This window comes from Acanthisitta chloris, unplaced genomic scaffold, assembly GCF_000695815.1.
Source record: "Acanthisitta chloris isolate BGI_N310 unplaced genomic scaffold, ASM69581v1 scaffold1990, whole genome shotgun sequence".
Taxonomy (NCBI): Eukaryota; Metazoa; Chordata; class Aves; order Passeriformes; family Acanthisittidae; genus Acanthisitta; species Acanthisitta chloris.
Window position 1 is genome coordinate 303 of NW_008653141.1, and position 19901 is coordinate 20203.

A 19901-nucleotide genomic window follows, 5' to 3' on the forward strand; every position below is an offset into this window, starting at 1 on the left:
CCCTCAGGGACGAAGGCCGGGGTGCTGAGAAGGGAGCAAGGAGGACAGGAAGAGGTTTTCTCCAAGATCGCAGTAATAAAGCACTAATCACCGCTCCTGGAAGAAATATGATAAAAATCAAGTGCTTAGGTTAAAGTTGATCCAAATTGTTGAAGCGTGACCAATGAGCTAAAATCCTGGATAATGACTGCGCGCCCTGACAATCCCCTTCTCCTCTTTGCCCACTCGGGCTCACAGCTCAGCACAGCCCCCGTGCTCCTGTCTCCCACGTAACCCCTTGCTCAAAACTTTCTTGCAGATGATCCAAGCAATACAAGTACTAAGGTTCCACCTTTTGGAATTAGAAAAGGTAAGAACCACCGAGGTGGGCTGGGGGCACACCATTCCCTCCCTGTCCTCCCCCTCTCCCTCCCTCCCTTTTGGGGCTGACTTGTAAACATGGTCAGAGGAGATAGGGGAAACACAGTATGACACTGTAACCTCTGCCATCAGAGCATGTGACAACAGACAGGCATGTCCAGCCCAGCCCGCTTTTTTTTTTTTGGGGGGGGGGGTGCGTGTGTGTTGTTTCAGTATTTAATATTACTAAAGCCCTTCCATCCTTCTCACCTCTTTCCTCAGTAAAAGCTCTTTTCCCCAGTCGGAAATAATATGTTTTACAAAAAGAAATTAAAGCACTCCTGCGCCTCTCCAGCTCTGGCAGGCACATTAACCCCAAGCAAGCACTAAATGTTTGGAAGACGCAGGGGGCCCCTGCGCGGAGTGGGGAGGGGGCTGTGCCTTGGGACGAGAACGGCTCTTCCCACAGCCTCAGCAAGTAACTTCGTTTTACTGCTCCTGGCCATTTAGATTTTTTTTTAGTCCCCGTTAAAAGTGATCCCGTCCTGAGTGACTAGGTGTACCTGTCTCGGTTGTGTATGCTCCAGAGATACCGCCTGGGTCCAGCTCCCCGTGTTCCGATGTTATCATCAAATCCGATTTTCTTCTGCATACCAGTCCGAGCCCATTCTCTCTCTCTCTCTCTCTCTCTCTAACTTGTTGCTGCGGCAAGTCTCTAGAGAATAATATGTGCTGCAACAATTTCTCTATTGTTTCCTTGCCTTCAACTATTGTCCCCCTTAATTAGAGTTACTTGTGGAGTAGATCAGAGGGTTGTTCTTGCTACCAAAAAAAAATAATATTGCAATACGATATTTTGTCATTTTGATACTATTATTCTTGTCACTGTTTTCAGGTTCATGAATTGTGTGATAACTTCTGCCATCGGTACATTAGTTGTTTGAAAGGAAAAATGCCAATAGACCTCGTTATTGATGAAAGGGATGGCAGCTCCAAATCAGACCATGAAGAACTCTCAGGATCTTCCACAAACTTAGCCGATCATGTAAGTCCTTCTGTTTTCTTTATGTCACTTTTTAAGACTTTAACCTGTTTAGAGGACCTGTCCCTAATTTCCTTGCTTTGCTGGTGTTGTCTATTAGTATTATTACTACTTTAACCTCTTGCAAGCTCAGATCCAATCTTCACACTTTCCTCTCACTTTGTAAAGTTGTAGAAATGCAAAAGGTTACTTTTATTTCCATCTGTAAAACGTCGTGTTTGCAATGGTTTGTAAAGTTTCCTGGTCTGGGTGTTGTGAAGAGCTAGCAAACTGTCGATTTCATGTGGGAATGGTGCTTTTCCCTCTTCTTTGCCAACATTGTAATCCATGTAGCAATGTAAGGAAACAGAGACAAGAAAGTTAGGAAGAAAGTTTGCTGATTTGCTCCCCCCTCCCCTCTCGTGGGGATGACAAGTGATGAGAATTATTGGCAATACTACTCTGCATTAAAAAAAGGGGGGGTTAGCACATAAGAGTTTCCAATGCTTTTGCTTTATAGCAACTTATTGTCAGAATATGGACTTATTGCCAAACGCCTGAAGCATCTTCATAATAAAAGACAGTAACCTTGATGAAGCAATTATTAACAATGTATTACAGAAAGCTGGAGAGAATGATGATTGAGTAACTGTAGGTTAGTGGTTGATTTTAACACTTTAGGAGTTGGTTAATTAGTGTAATGTGTGTAGGACTGAACGTTGGTGTGCATGGTGAGGAGAGTGCCTTTGTTTTTCTGGGTTTTAGAGCGGCTCTTGTGATCCTTCAAAAGATGTAGATGCAGAGAGACTTCGGGAAGTGAAGGGAAAGATTGCAGCTGGTACCACAGAAAAGGGAAGGAATAGCTCTGGTTAAAAAGAGTGGGTGTGAACTCCAGTTTATTTATAGGAACGCATCCCTGGGGGGCAAAGGGGTTTACACAGTTTTAGATTCAATTGAACTCATAATCTAAATAATACAGTCTAATATTTTAGTGGTTGAAATATTAATTTAACACCCGGTGTGAAGTTAACCATGCTTTCTGCACAGGCGCCTGCCTGTATTTCCCAGAGTATTAAGAAGAGTAGCTGCACGCATGAGCTTTCTAGGAGCTTTTGTTTCCTTTGAAAACATGTTGTTTGTGTGTGTATTTGATAATTGCATTAGACCTGGACTGAAGCTGAATTGGGACATAAAATAATAATAATAAATTCTTCTAAATGTCCTCCCTCTGGCATGGCTTAGTTGTGGGAAATATTTTTGGACCCAAGCCTTAGCTTTCATTTTCTCATTTGTATTCAGTAATCATTGCAGGACAAGGTTTGTGCTATGCTTTACATTTTACATGTATTATTTTGAGAGAAAAAATGTATGCAGAGGTTCCCGAAAGTTTCTTTGCTTATCAGCTATCTCACATGCAGATAATAAACTCCATGAGTCATGACACAATTTCAAAAATATTTGTTTTATGGCATTTTACAACCTTAAATTCATGGACATAAGTATTCTGGGAGAGTACTAGAAAAGAAATAGAAATGAGTGGCAACCTGAAAGATAGGGAGGCTTTGTGTAAAATTTAGAGAAATAGCAAAAAGCCCAAAACATGTTTCTCCAGTACGGTTTCTTTACAAGAGTGTGTTTCAAGTGGAAGTGAAGGAATGAAGCATGCTTATGTTTATATTGAAGAGATTAGATAAACTAGCCTGTTTAGGGTTCTGGCAGATGGCAAATGCTCAAGCCAATTTGCAGTGCTCCATTATAATATTTAAATTCACACACAATGATAGGACAGGGGTGGAGGGGTTAGCATTTTGATAATTTGATAACTATTATCTTCTCTAAGAAGAATCTCCTCTTGCTCATGTGGCCCCAAAAACAAACTAAAATAAATATGACAACCCATTTATCTTGCACCCGTTAGGGTTTACCACTTCATTGGGTATTATAATTTAAAGCCTTTTATTTCCTGGAGATTTGAGCTATAACATTTTTACTTTAGCCCCCTGCTATTTGTTTTGAAAGGAAGCAATAATTTGTGCAACCAGAACACCAACTGGGAAATGAAGAGTTGTATCACATAGTTACATTTTATTCATGCGATTTGGGAAATGTGTCTCCTTATTGGATTTTTTTTTGTATATTAGCTTGTTTTCTTGACAAAACTTTAACAACTCTTTTATAGCTTAGTCAAACTACCATGTTTTATATTTTCACTATACAAGGTTCCATCAGGAAAAAGTCCACTTTTATTCATAGAGAAGGAAAAGCTATAAAAAACTGGCTAATATAAACACGCACATCTATTTAAAAATGAGCTATCATTTCTGAGTGTCTACCTGAAAATGTAGTAGTTCAAGCATGCAAATTTGTCCAATTTGACTCTCCAAGTTTATTTTTTTTCATTTGCTTTGATATGCATATTTAATATGCAGCCTCAGGCTAGATCTCATTTGGTGAAAGTTGATGCAGGGGTGATGATGAGCCACTTCAGAAGGACAGAGACAGCATGTTGTTTCCTCTGTTTTATGTATTGGCCCACTATTCTGATACATGGATCTTCCCCTCATGGTTTTATTTGCACATGAAATACTAGGAGCATTTCAACTGATTGGCTATGAATAATGATTGCCAAAAAGAAGTGAAGGTTAATTTGTTGTGTGCCAAGGTTTCTCTTGTGGAGGTGACAGTTTGTGACAGCTGTATGACACCCCAAAAATCCATACCCCTCTATTCTTATTAAGTGGTGTAAAGCCACCTTGTGTGTGTTTAATGTGAATATGAGAGGTGGTAGTGGTGACAGTGGCAGTGCTGAACTAGGAACTAAAGCAGCTCTCAGCTTTATTCCTTTGCTAGACCTGAGAACAGGCATAAGGGGGAAGTAACAGAAAGAATGGCAGGATTAGCCAATATTTACCGTAAGACTTTAACTGGGGTACTCAAATAGTGCATGCTTCCCCTTTCAAAATCTACTGCTCTACTATTTATATAACTTAATTGGAAACCAAAACTAAACTCAACAAAGGAATGAACTCTTCAGAGATACACCTGTACTGGAAAAAGGAGGCAGCTGTAAGCAGTTGTTCTGTATCTGTTTAGTAATAAATGTGTTTATTGAATTTTATTTTAGTGCGCTATTAGCTGTTATGTAATATAGCTAGTGTAAAGGGTTCAGGGACTTGGTAGATCAAATAGTGCAGTGCTAGCCACAAGAATCTGAAACTTTTGTTATTGCTCTGCTGTGTTTAGTAAATATAACAGCCTATAATTAGTGTTTGAATTTTTAACACCCTTGGTTTTTTTATTGCTCTGAGGTATTAGCTGTAGATGAGAAGAAGGTAATTACAGTTATGCCCTGGCTGAACCAGATCAGTTAGGGGGGGAAAAAAGATAAGAAAAAGAGAAAAGAAACCTTTGCAGCTGCAGTTCAAGTTGAGTTTCCCAGCACAGACAATTTATTATTGTTCAACATAAATATTGTGTGCCCTATCCTGCATTCCGTGTTGAACCTAAAATACCTGTTGAGATTGCTGACAAATCTTTTCTTCTTTTCCTCCTTTCAAGCTATTCAAACCTAAAAAACATAATGCTTATAAAGTTTGGAGATTTTTAAACTTTTTAAAGCATATGGTAACATTCTGTACTTCAGTTATATGTCTTTTGTACCTGGATTCACCTGGTGCCACACAATTATTCCTTTAGTACAAACCTATTTTGAAGCCTAGTAAATCTCCCATAGAAGTGTATGTCTCTCCTTCCACTAGCTTTCATGTGAACAGGATCAGGGCCTCAGTCTTTTTGATATTTGTTTGTGTGTTCTAGGCAATTTGCAACTCAGGGTTAATAATATACAGATCATAATTTACAAAATATAGTTGAAATGGATAAAAATATATACAAATCTCTTTTATAAAAAAAGGCTGTTGACAGATTAGAAATTCAGTGCCTTAGCTGTAGAAGAGAAATATTAGTCTGAATAGTAAACCTTCAAGCTCTCAAATGAGGAGATACTTTTATTTTGTACTTTTGGACATACAGACAATTTACATTTCTTTAATATTTCTTCTTGAAGAATGGTCTATGCAAATTCATAACGTCTTGCAGATAAGAAAAAATAAAAATAGGGTAATACGTATCTGTTCCAGTTCTATAATGAAACCTTTAGGTAAGATTTCACCAAGTAACAAGGACGTAATTTGGGGCCTGATGCTGCAGTCTCCAGGTACATCGCACTTTTGTGGACTTCAGTGGGAGTTTTGTGAAACGCTGGAACAGACCCCAAAGGTGCTCTTTCTGTCTGTAGTGTGTCAGAAGGAAAACTAAGTAGCTAGCTGCAACAATAAGAAGCCAAACTTCTTAGGATGTGGCTTAAGATGTAGGACATTGCGCTAGACCCTATGCTTTCTGAAGGGGCAAGGAACATCAGGAACTTTCCAAGACTGTAGAGAATGTTGTGTATTTCCTCTTTTCGATGAGCCGAGGTACTTTTCAGCCGACAGCTGAAGTAAGTCACAATTTGGAGTCTACAGCTCAAACTTGAGTGTTTTAATTTTAAACTGGGTTCTCTGAACCAATAATGTATTTCACTATCTGTTTGATGCCAGTGGTCTCTCTTTGGTTTGAGCTGTGTATCAGACTAGTTGAAGTGTAGCCACACAGAATGACATGGAAGGACAGTTTGAAAAACCAACAAACCCCTGATTTTCAAGTCTGTTCCTTGCTGACAGGTGGATTACATGTCTGATTTCAATCTTAATTAGAAAATACAAAGCACGCAGCTTTTTCACAACACTGCCACATACTAGGAATGTCAAAAATTCCTCCTGACACTTTCCTCAAATGCAAAATCAAGGAACAAAGATAAAAACTTGTACATATATACACATTGCAATGCCTCGTGTTTTTATTAAATTGTGTAATTCTAGTGCAAAAAAAAAGTATTATTAAATATTAAATTATTAAATATGCATCCAGAAGAAAATAAATGTTAGCAATATCAGGAGTAGGCTTTTTTAGAATACACACATATTGTGTCAAATTAGAGATTTTCATGGCTCATTTGCTTATTGAAAGTTTCTTTACATAGTAAGTTTATTATTACTGCACTCTACACAGTTTCTAGGATGCCATCCTGAACTTTACACACACAAAACATAGACAGACACAGATGCACACACAAAAACGCATGTGCATGTATGTGATAGGTTTCCAAGTCCTGTATAGTCTACCATATTTTGATATACGGGGTACCTAAACATATTTTTAGGGTATCGGTCATGTCGGTCATTCCACTGTGTTTACAGGTGTTGCTTGTAAGAACAAGGTGAGCAGGATTTGGCTTGTATTTGGGGAGGAGAATGCCCTCTGTATCAAGTGGTTCAGTCCAGTTTCATGTTTGCAAAATCAATTCACCAGACCTTTAAGTCCAACCATCTTCACAAAAAATGAGCTCTATTGTCATTGTAGTTTCTTTTACAGAAGTAAGTTTTGTTTTATTTTTTCCTTCAAGATTAATGATGTTGTCCATTTCATCTTATAAAATGATGTCAGGGCCTGATCCTGTCACAGTTGTATACTTAAAACTTTGGTTAACATCTGTGAGCCAAATCCTGCTCAGCTTACTCACATGGGCATCTGCTAGCCTGATTGATTTTACTTTCCAGTTATAAATAAGAAGCAGATTTCTTATAGCTAATTGAGTCTTTAATATCACCATAGAAAGTAGTACGAGATCAGAATCAGCCCTAGAGGGACTACATGCACTCAAAAAACTACCCAGATGTTGCCCAGTGGAAATTTTGGGCATACAAAGGAAGAATTGAAATTAAGCAGGTTATCCTATATCAAATTTTGCTGTTGCAACATCTCTGTTCAAGAAACCCTTTACCAGTTAAAAACTCTCGCAGTTTCCACCAGATTTGAAGCATCAACGAAAGAGTAACATGTCAGATTGGCTTTGTATGACAGGAGACTCTTGTCTTTTCTATTGCTCTTTTCTAGATTTAGCAAAATTCAGTGGTGGTGGTAAATCAATTTTTTTTTGAAACTTTCAAGGGAAAAAACACTGGTAAAATTGTGTTTTCTAGGAAGGCTGTGTGTGTAAATGAGAAACAGTGGATAGCAGTGGAGTGATCTCCTGTGGCCCTGCTAGTACAAGATTTCCCCATATTGTCTCCTGCTTTTATATTAATTACAACTTGCATTATCAGCTGTGAGTCTGTAGCACAGCAAATAGAAAATACTGCCCCTCGAGACCTAGCTTCTTGTATCTATTTTCCATCTCCTTCTATTGTGCTCTACTCAGTATTCACTGCTTTTCTTCTAGTAACACTGCTCTTTAACACAATTAGGTAAGAGCAAGTGGAGTACCATATTTGACTCCAATTATTAAAACTACTGGGAATCGATACATGTGTTCTGTTCACTTTCTGTGGTGTCTGGCATTAGTTTAGGTCACATGTATGTGAAATTTTTATAGGATGCATACATACAGAAAACAGGCAATTTCATTTTGGCAGACATCACACTCTTCAGTGTGTTTCTGTAAAGTATATTACTAAACTACTAAACTCGCAAGAAGATACAAGAAGCTATGCTAGGAGGTTGTGTAATTTATCTGAAGCTATCTGGTTTTCTGTGGTGGTTTTTAAAATTTTTTTTGTTTTGTGTTTCTTCTTGGTTTTTTGCTTTTGGGTTTTTTTTCAAATGTGGTAACTTAATACAATTTTCATTGAAACTAACAGAAAAATTGCAACTACTACTAGCGGGCTTTAGACCATGATTTCTTTAGTGAAACTGATAAAGTGATTCCAGTGAAGTACACTTTAGATGTGTCATTTGGTCCCTTTTTTTTTTTCTGTGAAGACATACATAAATTAACTATTTATAATTGGTTATTTATCCAATTATTTTTCTTGAGGGATGTGAAGATGGAAACAGTGTTGAAGAGAAAAAGAGAAGTTCACAGACATGTACAATGATCTTAGTTCAAAGAAAAAGAATGCTGCCTTTTTATGAGGCTGTAAACTCCACCCTTAGAATTATATGTCATTTTTTATAATATTAAAGCCTGGATATTTTCCTCCCTTTAAAATTCCTCCAACAATCCACTGTCACATCTAGTAAATATCTCATATTTTCTGTCCTTCAACAAAATTCTGCCAAATTGCTTCCTCAAGAAAACTGTGTCACAAGAAATACTCTGAATTCCCAATCAATACAGTCTGTCTTTCTAAAATGGGAATCTACAAACTGAGGTCAAGAACAACTCAGCCTGGTAGAGACAGCAAGTGTTTTCAGCTGTGGGAAGTCTCATTCAGTGATCCTTTCCAAATTGTTATGGTTTTGAAATAGAAAGGCCGGTCTAGCTTTTGAAACACGGTATGATTGGTTTTGGATGACATTTGCCTTAAAACATAGCTGAGCTGTTACCAGTTAATTATTGTAATTTTCATACATGTGATAAGGAGCTCCAACAGCAGCCAGCATAAGAGAGCCTGCAGTACACAAAATTAGCATAACTCACTGTGTTCCCTGAAAAGTTTAGCCTAGATGAACATGTAGTAATTATTACATTTTCTAAAAGAAGGTTCCAGCATGATGTTGTTGGAGGGGTGAACTCATGCTATGCTATTGTTTCTTTCCTTTTTCATGTATTTCTTCTAGCTCTTTATCTGATTACCATCCGGCAAACAGCTGACGCTAAGAGGCTGCAGAGGGCTGAAGAGCTCCTGTCTGCTGTTTGCCTTCAGCTTGAAGCTATTTGAGTGGCTTCCTAACTAAGAGATAAAAAGAGAAGCTCATAGGCACAACTGTGTTTTAATCCAGGCTGTAAAGAAACTTGCTCAGTTTTTGCATTTTATTTCCATTTGAACTTTTTGCTAACCTTATTTTTAACTTTTTTTTTGTTCTTTTTGATAACATCTGGGCTGCTTCAACTTTCAAGACTTCTCATCTTTCTTTTTGTGTTTCTCTCCACCTGACTCTGTAAAACAATGGTAAAATATGGTAGTTTAGGGTTTGGGTTTTTTTTAATAGGGTTTTGGGTTTTTTAATGAAATTGTGGGGGGTTGCAGTATTAATAGTGACTTCTGATAATTAGTACAATAACCTCAATGAATATAAAATACTATTGTTTGCTAGCATTTTTCTTCCTGTTGTAGTTCTATGTGAGCTAAAGTAGATCAGTCTTCTAGGTTTTGGAGGGGGTGGTGATTTTGTGCCACAAGTGCTGTTGTGCTGTCTGTTGTGCTGACAGGTTAGGCAACTTTTGGATCCTGACCTCTCTTCTGATTTTGTTCATATTTTCCTGACATGGAACCACATACATTGGTGCATGTGTGTGTCTGTCTTTGTAAGGTGAAGGAAATTTGGATCCTTCTTACCCTTTGGTCACCTGAGACTTTACTGGGAACCTTTTGAAGTCATGGGCTCTTTCCTTTGTCTCTGCTGTGATCTGGGTCAGGCCCATCAGATTTATGTTACTGGGTATTGTATCAAGCCATTATTTGGCAGTTCTATTCTGTGTTGCTATAGAGCATGTGGTACTAATCAGTGCCAGGAGATTACTTTGAGATGTTTCAATATAGATTTTGGGACTTGGTCCCAATCAGACTTACACTATATTTTACAATGAGTAAGTCAGTTGGTTTTGTTGAACTTATTCCTACTACATGTTGGGGTAGATGAGGTCAGAATCAGTCCTGCTCAAAGAATTTATCCAAACTTGTCACTTGCTGTTTTCAGGTTCTCCTCCTACTTTAATAGTGTGGTGTTATTTTACAATGCAGATTTAAACCATAATCAAACCTAAAAAGGTTTTTTCAAAAACATTTTTGAGGGGGTATTTATTGTTTGTTTCATTGTTGAATTATTATAATGTGCTTGATTTAAATTGTCACATACAGGTGACAAGAAATGCAGGTCCAGCCCTTAGTCTGATCTGTTTCATGTGTTCTTGCTCTCCTTTTTTGCTAGAGGAAATTCCATCTCTTGCCTGCCTTCATGTGGTGCTGATAAAGCTCTTCCTGTACAGTAGAATTCCTGTTTTCCTTTAAGCAACAGCAGGGTATTGGGAATGATCAGGAAAGGGGAGGAGGACAGGAGGAGAATACACTCAACAAAGTAGCACTAAACTGTAGCATTAAGTTTTCCTCACCCTTTTAAATAGCAGCTTCTCTCTCCAGAAAAGCCAATACTCAATAAATTAGAAGTATGCATGAATTATGTGACTAAAGTACAGTAGTTGAGGTCTTGGACAAGTTTTGCAAACTATGTATGTCTGTCTTCTGTGTTCCCTTTTGTAGTGTTTTATGCATGTAATGCATAATGTAGCAATGTAGAAAGAATTATGTAAAAATCACTATACATGTTATTTTATACAATCACCTCATGATTATTCTTGACAATCCTTGTAAACAAACCCCTTGAATGATACATCTAGAAAGTCCTTTGAAATGTGTCATATCAAGGTGTGTGTGTGTGTGTTTGGGGTGGGGTGAGGAGGCATCTTTCCCAGTATTTGATGTCTTTCTGAGAAATCTTGTATTTTTCCATCACCGCTTTGAATTTATTGGAAGTTTTTCGAGCACTTAAATTGGTGACAGAGAGGGTAGGGAGTGAGGAAACAGTCCTCTCCCATGCGTGTTCTCCTGTACTTCTTGCAACACTGTCCCTTCTCTTCTCCCCTTGCAGCTCTAGTCAGACTGGAAAAACAAAGTGTGGGGAGATAGCCTCCATTCCAACTATCCTGATTCTAATGGGAACACCTAGTATCATAATCTGTGTGGGTTGATGCTCTCTCCCCACTAACCTGTAGAGCTCATTAAGAAACTTAATTTTTAAATTCATTTTTTTTATATCCTGAAATATTCTTCTGCAGTCCTATTCAAACAATGAAATCCAGAAAACTCTTTGGAAAGTTTAAAACAAGAAAACAAAATCTGTTCTGTGTTTTAACTAGTAAATCTTTGTACTTCCTCTGCTTGTCTTTGCTGAAGAATTATTACACTGTGCAAACAGTATTGGTGTTTGGCACATTTCACAAATGCTAATGTGTATACTTTCCCCCTTCCTCCTCTCCTCTTCTCCCGGTTTTCTTTCTGTTCTTCATTTGCTATTGGAATGGGAACCCTGGAAAAAAATTCCTTGGCACTCTGACACCAGAATCCTTCATCTTGGAGAGACCATGATGATGCAACCTCAACGCACTCAGCAGGCACACCGGGGCCCTCCAGCGGGGGCCACGCTTCCCAGAGTGGAGACAACAGCAGTGAGCAAGGTAAAAGGTCAAACTTTTTCCCTCTGCAAAGTAGGCATGACTAAAATAACTCCAGTTTTTTTCATTATATCAGTACATCTGCCTTAGAGTAAACACAGAGTGGCAGACTTGCAGTATAATCAGCTGTAACTTAGGGAGACGGTATTTCCTTTTCCTAACCTGCTTAGCTGCATTTTATTATTATTTCAAAGTGAAATATCTAATCTTCAAACAAGCTTTGTAATAACAATTGATTAGTTCTGCCAATTCCTTTACAAATTTGGTTATCTACAGTTTATTTTTGTGTGGTGTAAGTAAATAGAATGACAGACATACTCTCCAGCTGCAATGCAGTTGTTTGAATTGGGTTATAGATGGAGAGTTTAACCAGTAGTTTTAGCTAGGGAAGAGACTTCTATATAAAATTATGAAGCTGATAAATTATATAAAATAGAAGCAAACCCCAAATGGGACCAAAAAATGTTTCTTGTAATGTTTCCTTGCACAGACTTGTTTCTGCTTCTCAAAATCTGAATGGTAAATAGAGATGTACCTGAAATGCAAAACCTCTGCTGTATCTGTACAGTGACATCTTTGATCATAATTTCAGGGTTTTTTGTTTTATTTCCTACTGCATTGCACCTTATGCGTGGTCATCTCTACCCACACTGAGTGAGTGTCAAAGGCTTTCATTCTGATATGATAGGGTTTTACACCTGCTAATTAGAAGAATAAGTAACTCCAGAAAGTATAAGAGTCAAACCTCCAGTGCTAAAAGTTGGGTAAAAATGGTTTGCTGTCACTCTTGGATCTTGACTCAGAGTTGATTTTTTTTTTTTTTCCTTTAAGGCCAAAGTTTAAGGTGGACTCTGTTCTTGTTTTACTTTGTAAATGTGGTAAGCTTCTGCTAGTGAGAGAGACTTTACCTTTATAAGGTAATGATATGCTCCCACCATGAGATGTTTCTCATGTATCTGCGGCATTTTGCCTCTGTGTTTTCTCCCACGTACTCCGCAGAGCCAGCTGGCAAGGCTGACATCCAACTAACCATGAGGGATCCCAAAACTGTAGAGGGGAGCAGCCTTCAGGGCTAGAACTGCCATGACTAGCCTCATGCGGCGGACTGCTTCCTGCCATGAGATTTGCCAAACTTAGGTGGCAGAGCAGACGTGCTTTCACATCTCTCCCATGGCCCACTGCTTGGCACAGAGCTAGATCTCGTTGTCTGTCTCAGGATCTGGTGTTGCAACTGTTGTGATTCTAGGAACTTGCAAAGTTTGTTTCTGGTAGAGAGGTTTGGTTTTATCTCTTATTTGTAAGAATTGTTTATACATTTGTAATCTTATTGCTGATAGAAAATAGCAACAGCACAGGGGGTGATCCAACTCCAACAGAAGTTACAAGGATTTTTTTCTATGGGGTTGGATTGGAGCTGTACAAGATGCAGCATGAACAATTACAGCTTCAGCAGCAAATGAAAGGGAGAGCTTGACCACTAAAGAGCGTATTGGTGTTATGTCTATTAGCTGTAATGTCTGTTAGGCTTTACTGTTGATCAAATGTTTACATGGTATATTGTGACTAAGATGCTTGGTGTAGCAGATGATCATTTGCATACTTAAAAATGATTCCTTTGAGTGATCTGCCACAGCATCTTCATTCCACCCCTAAGCAGGAAATTTCCTCACACCTGTATCTGCACTCTGCCCTGGCAATCCCTCAAAAATTTTAAAAGTTTCTTCATTGAGCCATACTTGATGTAGAGAAATCCTTTGTATCAACACCCAGAGATCTTGCATTTCACTAGTCTCTGATCCCTTGTCATGCAACTCAGGGTGCTTGAGAAGTATTGCTAAGCATAAGAAAGAGCAGTTGGAAATAACTGCACCAATTTCCCGTTCAAACTTGCAGTTTCTGCGAGTATACATGATTTCAACAAACCTGTTAAACTCATTTCTGCAGAAGGGGAACAACCACTGAAGGGCCAAAATCAGTCACTAGCACTGTCCTGTCTAGCAGGGTAAAACATCACTAGTATGATTTCCTTTGTGGTCTGTTGGGCCTTTTAAAGGGAAACAGACATCCAGTGGCAAATCACCATTCCACTCAGCTGCTGGAAGCTGAAAGATGATTCTACAGCACCAGCAAAATTCCCATTGGAGATGACTTTGGATTGCTCTCCCTCTGTGTCTTGGGAAAGACTAAAGAGGGAGGTCTGTGTTGAATTTTCCTTATGCTTGCTTGATGGGGACAGGGTTTACCTTATAATTTGTGAACTGGCAGTGAGTTGCCTCAGGTTATGCCAAGGTGGATAAATGCCCCCTTGAGCTATTTTGGTGCAGTTACTTATTTCTGCCAATTTGGTTTCCTGGCAACTTTGTCAAGAACTTTCACAAATTTTGCTTCAAGTATTCCACTTGCACCAAAGGATTTCTTGAAAATGGGAGCTCATTAGAAAGTCTTGGGTTACATTAGCAACTTATGGTCTTCTCCACTAATGCCTGGTGGCAGCAGAGATTGATTAATACTAGAGTCTGTCTCTTCTGGCTTTTGAGAGCACTCCTTCCAGGGGTCTCTGCTTTTGCTTTAAGTCTATAATGTGCATCTTTTGAGGTTTCTTTCTTTTATTATTTTTATTTTGTTTTGGGGAGGTGGGGGGAGATGGAAAGGAGTTGGGTGAGTGATGATGTTTTTTTTGCAGACTTTCTCTGCATGAGGTAGATTGATTTATTACCTGGAAGAATCCATGCATAACTCTTAAAGTTCGAGCCAAATAAAAAAAGTTGTAGGCATTTTGTCTGTTTATGGAGGACAGTCTATCCACAGCAGTGCATGACTGCCCTTTGGCATCAAAAGGGTTAATTTAGTCCATGTTTGGTGTTATTAGAAACACGCTGGCATTGAAGGAGCTAAAGAAAGGGCCTTCAGGCAGTAAATGTTGAAAGATTATCCTAATTTTATTAGTGGTGAGTGTCTATGTTGTTCTTAACATGACACCTCACTTGTTCTACAGAAAACTAAGCTATACAGCATACTGATCATCTGGTAAATCAGTGATCTGTAATCCACCAGGCATTTATTGACTTTATCCCAGTTCCGACCCACAAATGCAAACCAATGCTGTGTAATAGCGCTTTAGAGATTAGTAATTATGTAGTAGGTCTGACCAGCTTTCCCCCTGCCCTGGAAAGAGAAAGAGTTAAAAATATCCAATAATAAAAATAAAACACTCTAAACATCTTTAAAAGGAGGAAAAGGAGAAGCTGATTTAATGGTCTAATGAGGCCATCTTCCAGAGACTTGTTTTGTGTAGGGCTTGCTTTGACCTTTCCCTTTGCTCAGGAGCCCAACGCTTCATTTTTCACATTCTTGCAATTACGTTAACGCTTCAAGCATTTCTGACTCCAAGTCAGCTAGCAACACCAGGCATAACTCAACACTGTGAGTTTTTCTCCTCTCTGTAGATTCATTAACAGGTCACCGGGGTCCCAACTGAAATTTAAAACTGACTGGTTCTGTTGGGTTAGCTGAGTTATAGCAAGGGAGATGGCAGGAAAGGGGGTGAGAGAAGGGGAAGGGAGAGAAAAGACCCTAGGGTTTTTGCAAGGGAATATGTGTAAAAACCCTAAGTGGAAGATTAAAAGGTGTGTGTAGCTTTATCATCCACCCTTTTCTTTGGAGAGGAAAAAACACATCTGAAAGTCTTCTGGGGTATTGTGTTTTCTTTATTCTTTGTGAAACAAAGTGAAAACAGCCACTGCCTTTACATAAAAGGCTAAATGACTTCTAGACTTTGGCATCAGTTTGTACCACAGTGATGGATATGATGCTCCCAGACTTTAATTCCTATTTAATCTCTTTATGGGATATTGCAAATAATGAATATGGCAGATTATACATGAAAAGTGGGAAATAAATCTTTTTAAGGTTTAAAAACATGTGGTCTACAGGAAAGCACCAGGGAATAGTTTCAGTTTCATATTTTATGATACCAGGATTGTAATACCTGATTTGTCATATTCTGAGTTCAGTCACTGAAATGGTCTGATCCAGCCAAGTCAGACTGAGGTTGTGTTTCTTCAGGACCTTTTAGGAAATTCAGCACCTTTTTAGGATTAGACCTGGGGTGATAAGCTTGATCGTAAGTGAGAAGTCAGAAAATTATAGAGCAGTAAAAATATAAATGAGCATCACATACACTTTGCTTCACCCATGTGAGTGGGAAGTTAATTGATGTGTGGTTTTTTTGGTTTAGTGTTTTTTCTTTTTTTTTTTTTTTTTTATGGAACTGCTCATACTGACTGAAGATCTGCCCCTTTATAAATAATGTCTGAGGCTACTCTCTAGGGCAATATCTCAAAGTAGTTTAGAAACACTTCTGTGCCAGTTTGATGTTTGCCCCACAAATCTGTCCACAATAGCTTTCTGTAGCAAAGACATCTGGTTCAGGGCAAAGTCAGCTAAAATATTCACTGAAATTACATGTTCATCCCAGGTTAACTATCTGGAATGATATTTGTTGGAAAAAATAGATAGTATGTTTCCTATTCAGTATATACCATCTTGTAATAATGAAAGCGTAAAAATCAAATTTGTTTACAAAACTAGCTGATAAAACCCAAAGGTCTATCTTAGTATTGAAAATCTACTAGAACTGCATAAAGCTTTGAACTAAACTCTAGTAGACAGAAAAAGGAGAGGGCTGTTGATATTAATAAGAAAAAACCCCCATATTCATACTAAGTCTTTAGAAGCTAATCCAAAAGCTAATGCTACAACTTGTTTTTCCTAGTTTTGTAAGTATGGGTAAGCCTGCTGAAGCTAATATGCATATTTATCATAAGAATTCAGAAAATATTTTTATTCCTTTGTATTTTTACCTATAAAGCTATAGGGTATGATGGTATTGGAAGAGAACTGTCTCCTGTAAGAATGAAAATTCATGATAGAAAGGCTCAAACATCCAGACTGTGAAAAATCAAACTTGCTAACAAATAATGCTTCACTGGAGATGCATTATTTTAGAAGGCACAGTTCTCATAAAGGTGAACTGTATGAAGTATGAAAAACTCTTAAAAGAACAATGACTTTTTTTCAGCTGAGGAAGATACAGGAAGAGAGTAGCCCTTATTAATTCATGTTTTCCTTTCAAGTTTGCGGGGCCCGTCCTTGTGTTGATATGTATGAGTAATTCCCATTAATGGTGATGGGAGTTACACATGTGCACTGACAGAAGAATAGACCCCTTAGTGTTCAAAGCACATGAAATTTACATTTTTTCCATTGCTGTAATTGAGATGTTGACAAATTGGAGAATATTGATGAGCCTTTGTTTTAAGTATTTCTTGCCAAGTTTGCTTTATTTTTTCATGTTTTGAACAATGGTGTGGGTTCACAGCAATGAATAATAAGGGTAGAGTAAAGATAACTTTGTATTTCAATATTTTGATGTGCCAATATGAAATAAATTCTTAGGCAAATGGAATATGTTGTTTTAATCATTAGCTATGCATGAAAGAAAAATTGATGTTGACATCTTTGCTGTAAAATCATTGTAATGGGGCCTTCCTTACAATTCATTTTTGTAAAATTCATTTTGTACATTTTGCAGCAATTGAACAATCCCTGTACTGTGAATAGGCAGAATTCCCAGAAATACTGAGACAGTTGGCCCCGTAACTGCTGAGCTCACACTGCACACCACATGCACATTAACCATGATGATGCCAGAACCAGCTTAGCCAAATATAGACAAATTTTAGTATCCTCCCATCCTTTCTTTTCTTTTTATCTATTGCATGAACAAATACGTATTTTTGCAGTTTTCATTTGATTGCTGGAGTCAGCAAACATTTATGTCCCTACCCACTATTCAATAAGTAGCATTAAAATTTCCTAGTGAATCTTCACTTCATGATACAGTTTTCTAATAATCAGGCTGGTGGCAACTGCAGATTCATCACCTTTATTAAATTAAATCTTAGGGTGTGTGTTTGTGATGTCTAAAATATTATACTTGTATTTAAGTTTCTCACCTCATTCTTACCTTTAAATCCATGTAGGTTGTTATATTTAGATATAGATAAAAGTCTATATGCACATCAGAAAACATTTGCTTCCATGTTTGTATTATGTTGTGCTGGGATTTCAAATGCAGCCTAGTAAACTCTGTCAATGGAATGTGTTCATAGTGGCAGTAATCTCTTTAAAATAAAGCTAAATACAGTATGACAAATGCCATCTGGAATAATCTTTTACTAGTTACTTTCAACTTTTATTTTTTCCTACAGCTAAGTTATCTAAAACTGGTCACTTACTGTTAGAGTAAACAGAGTGAACTCTTTCCTCCCCTTTGGTATGTGAATGTTCAGAGAAAATAACTATGAAATTTTACTTAAGAGATTGTTACTATTGAGAGGTTTGCCACTGACTTCACATTTCTGGGTATTTTAAAATATATGTATGTGTATATATGCATATACATATTTATATATGTATTTGTATTTCAAAAAAACCCAGGTAGGATTCCTCCTTAGGCCATTCTTTCCATCTCAGATACTACTCAGCCTAACCCAATTGGACTCCAAATGTTAGGTAACACCCCATTTGCTAAATTATGGTTGTATCTTTGTTACAATATTAATGGTTTCATAATGCAACACATTCAAATATACAGTAACAAGTGCTTAAATGTCTTCTGGTGTTGTTAGAGACTGATTTCTTCCTATATATGCCAACTTATTTGAAAGATCTAGTGTTGGAATCTCTGGGTTTTGTTTTCTTTTTTTTTTTTTAACTTGGTCGTGTAAAGGGATGTCTCCTGATGCCTGTTAGAGTTTAATTTAGAGTAGTAATTAAACTTGAATACTGCCTCATAAACAAAAGATAAACAATAAACCAGCCACATTCCCTGCTGTTTCATAGCTTTCTTTCCCAGATGTTTTAGCCTGATAATTTTTACATAGTGAACTACCTAGCATGGAGTGCTATGGACAGAGGTCAAAGCCTAGTTCTTTGTAATGGTTTTATAAAAACTTTTTGTTAATTAAATAGTACAGAGTTTCCTCTGTGTAGCTGATAAAATTGTCAGATACTGAAGAACACTCATTAATTGACTTTTTAATTTTCTCCCTCTTGTTTAGCAAGATGGCACTAATTAAAAAAAAAAAAGCAAAACATAAACTTTCTTTTAACTGTTGATGACCAAGGAATGTCACTGTTTCTTCATATTAGGGTGCCTGGATAGTACTTTGGAATCCTCTCTGTCAACCTTAAAAAATAAAAATGCCCTTGCAGCAGCTGCTCTCTCCATGTTGATCCTAAGCAACTACGGAAATGTTCACAGTGGAAGGCTTTTAATTTTTCAAACTGCTCCTCGGGCTGCTGAAGCTCATGAGTCCGTCTCTGGACTGTTCCTCTGTCAGCCATGATCTTTCTAATTGCCAGGTACTGGTAGGCCGTTCAGCTGCAAAAGCCATGTTATTTTCACTGGGTGGGGTAATTACTGAAAGCTGAGAATAGCTGCACTAAAGACACAGGGATACTTTCATGATCCCATTAGCATAAGAGAGGGTAAATTATTCATGCCAAGTGAGGATTCTATGGGGAAAAGTATAGTTAATGCACATAGTTTTTAAATGTATCCCTTTCTGCTCTGAGACTAAATTCTTGTTGGATTCAGTTCTCAGACATTTATGGGAAAGCTCTAGTGGCATGTTAGATGCAGTTCATCTCTCTCTGTTTGCAGCGCTCTCAATAGAGACCATCTGGCACAGATCCAAAAGGTGATTAAACAAAATGATCAGCTCTTGTTGCTGTGTTACATGTCCAATACTCTGGATTAAAAAACATGACCCACAACAGTCAGCTAACATCATTTTTTTTTTCCTCTTTCCCATTCCCCTGTAAGAATTCAGATGGTCCACAAATGTCTATGCCATCTTTGTGTCCTTATGGCCCATAATCATGAACAGGTTGTGCAAATGGCTCTTTCTGTAACACGGTCTGTTCCAGCAGCATAGAAACATTTCATATTAATTGGGTCAGTCTAATGTTCATAATGACATGGGGAAAAATTACCCAAATGCATTCTTATAGTAAACACTTAAAATGTGCCTTTCTCCGATGAGAAAGTGAAATTTGACATCAGGCTCATGTGGCTGATTTATTTTTTAAGATGGAAGAAAATCAAAGCATGACACTGTCATCTGCTTGGAATAGTTTAAACCCCCTTCTAACGAAATTAAAAAAAAAGTGTGTGGGGGGGGAATGAGCTGTGGTTTAGCACCA

The 19901-nt window shown here is 37.8% G+C and overlaps 1 protein-coding gene across 1 annotated transcript in view; it reads left to right on the forward strand.

Annotated features, from left to right (window-relative positions):
- Positions 1 to 298: 298 nt before the first annotated feature.
- LOC103806744 (homeobox protein Meis2) overlaps positions 299 to 19901 on the forward strand; it is a gene marked incomplete at its 5' end in the record, with an annotated part of 105923 nt that continues 86320 nt past the window's right edge. The window contains 3 exons of the mRNA XM_009079454.1: positions 299 to 349; positions 1235 to 1384; positions 11519 to 11633. Coding sequence (XP_009077702.1) covers positions 299 to 349; positions 1235 to 1384; positions 11519 to 11633 — 316 coding nt within the window. The remainder of the gene's footprint in view (positions 350 to 1234; positions 1385 to 11518; positions 11634 to 19901) is intronic.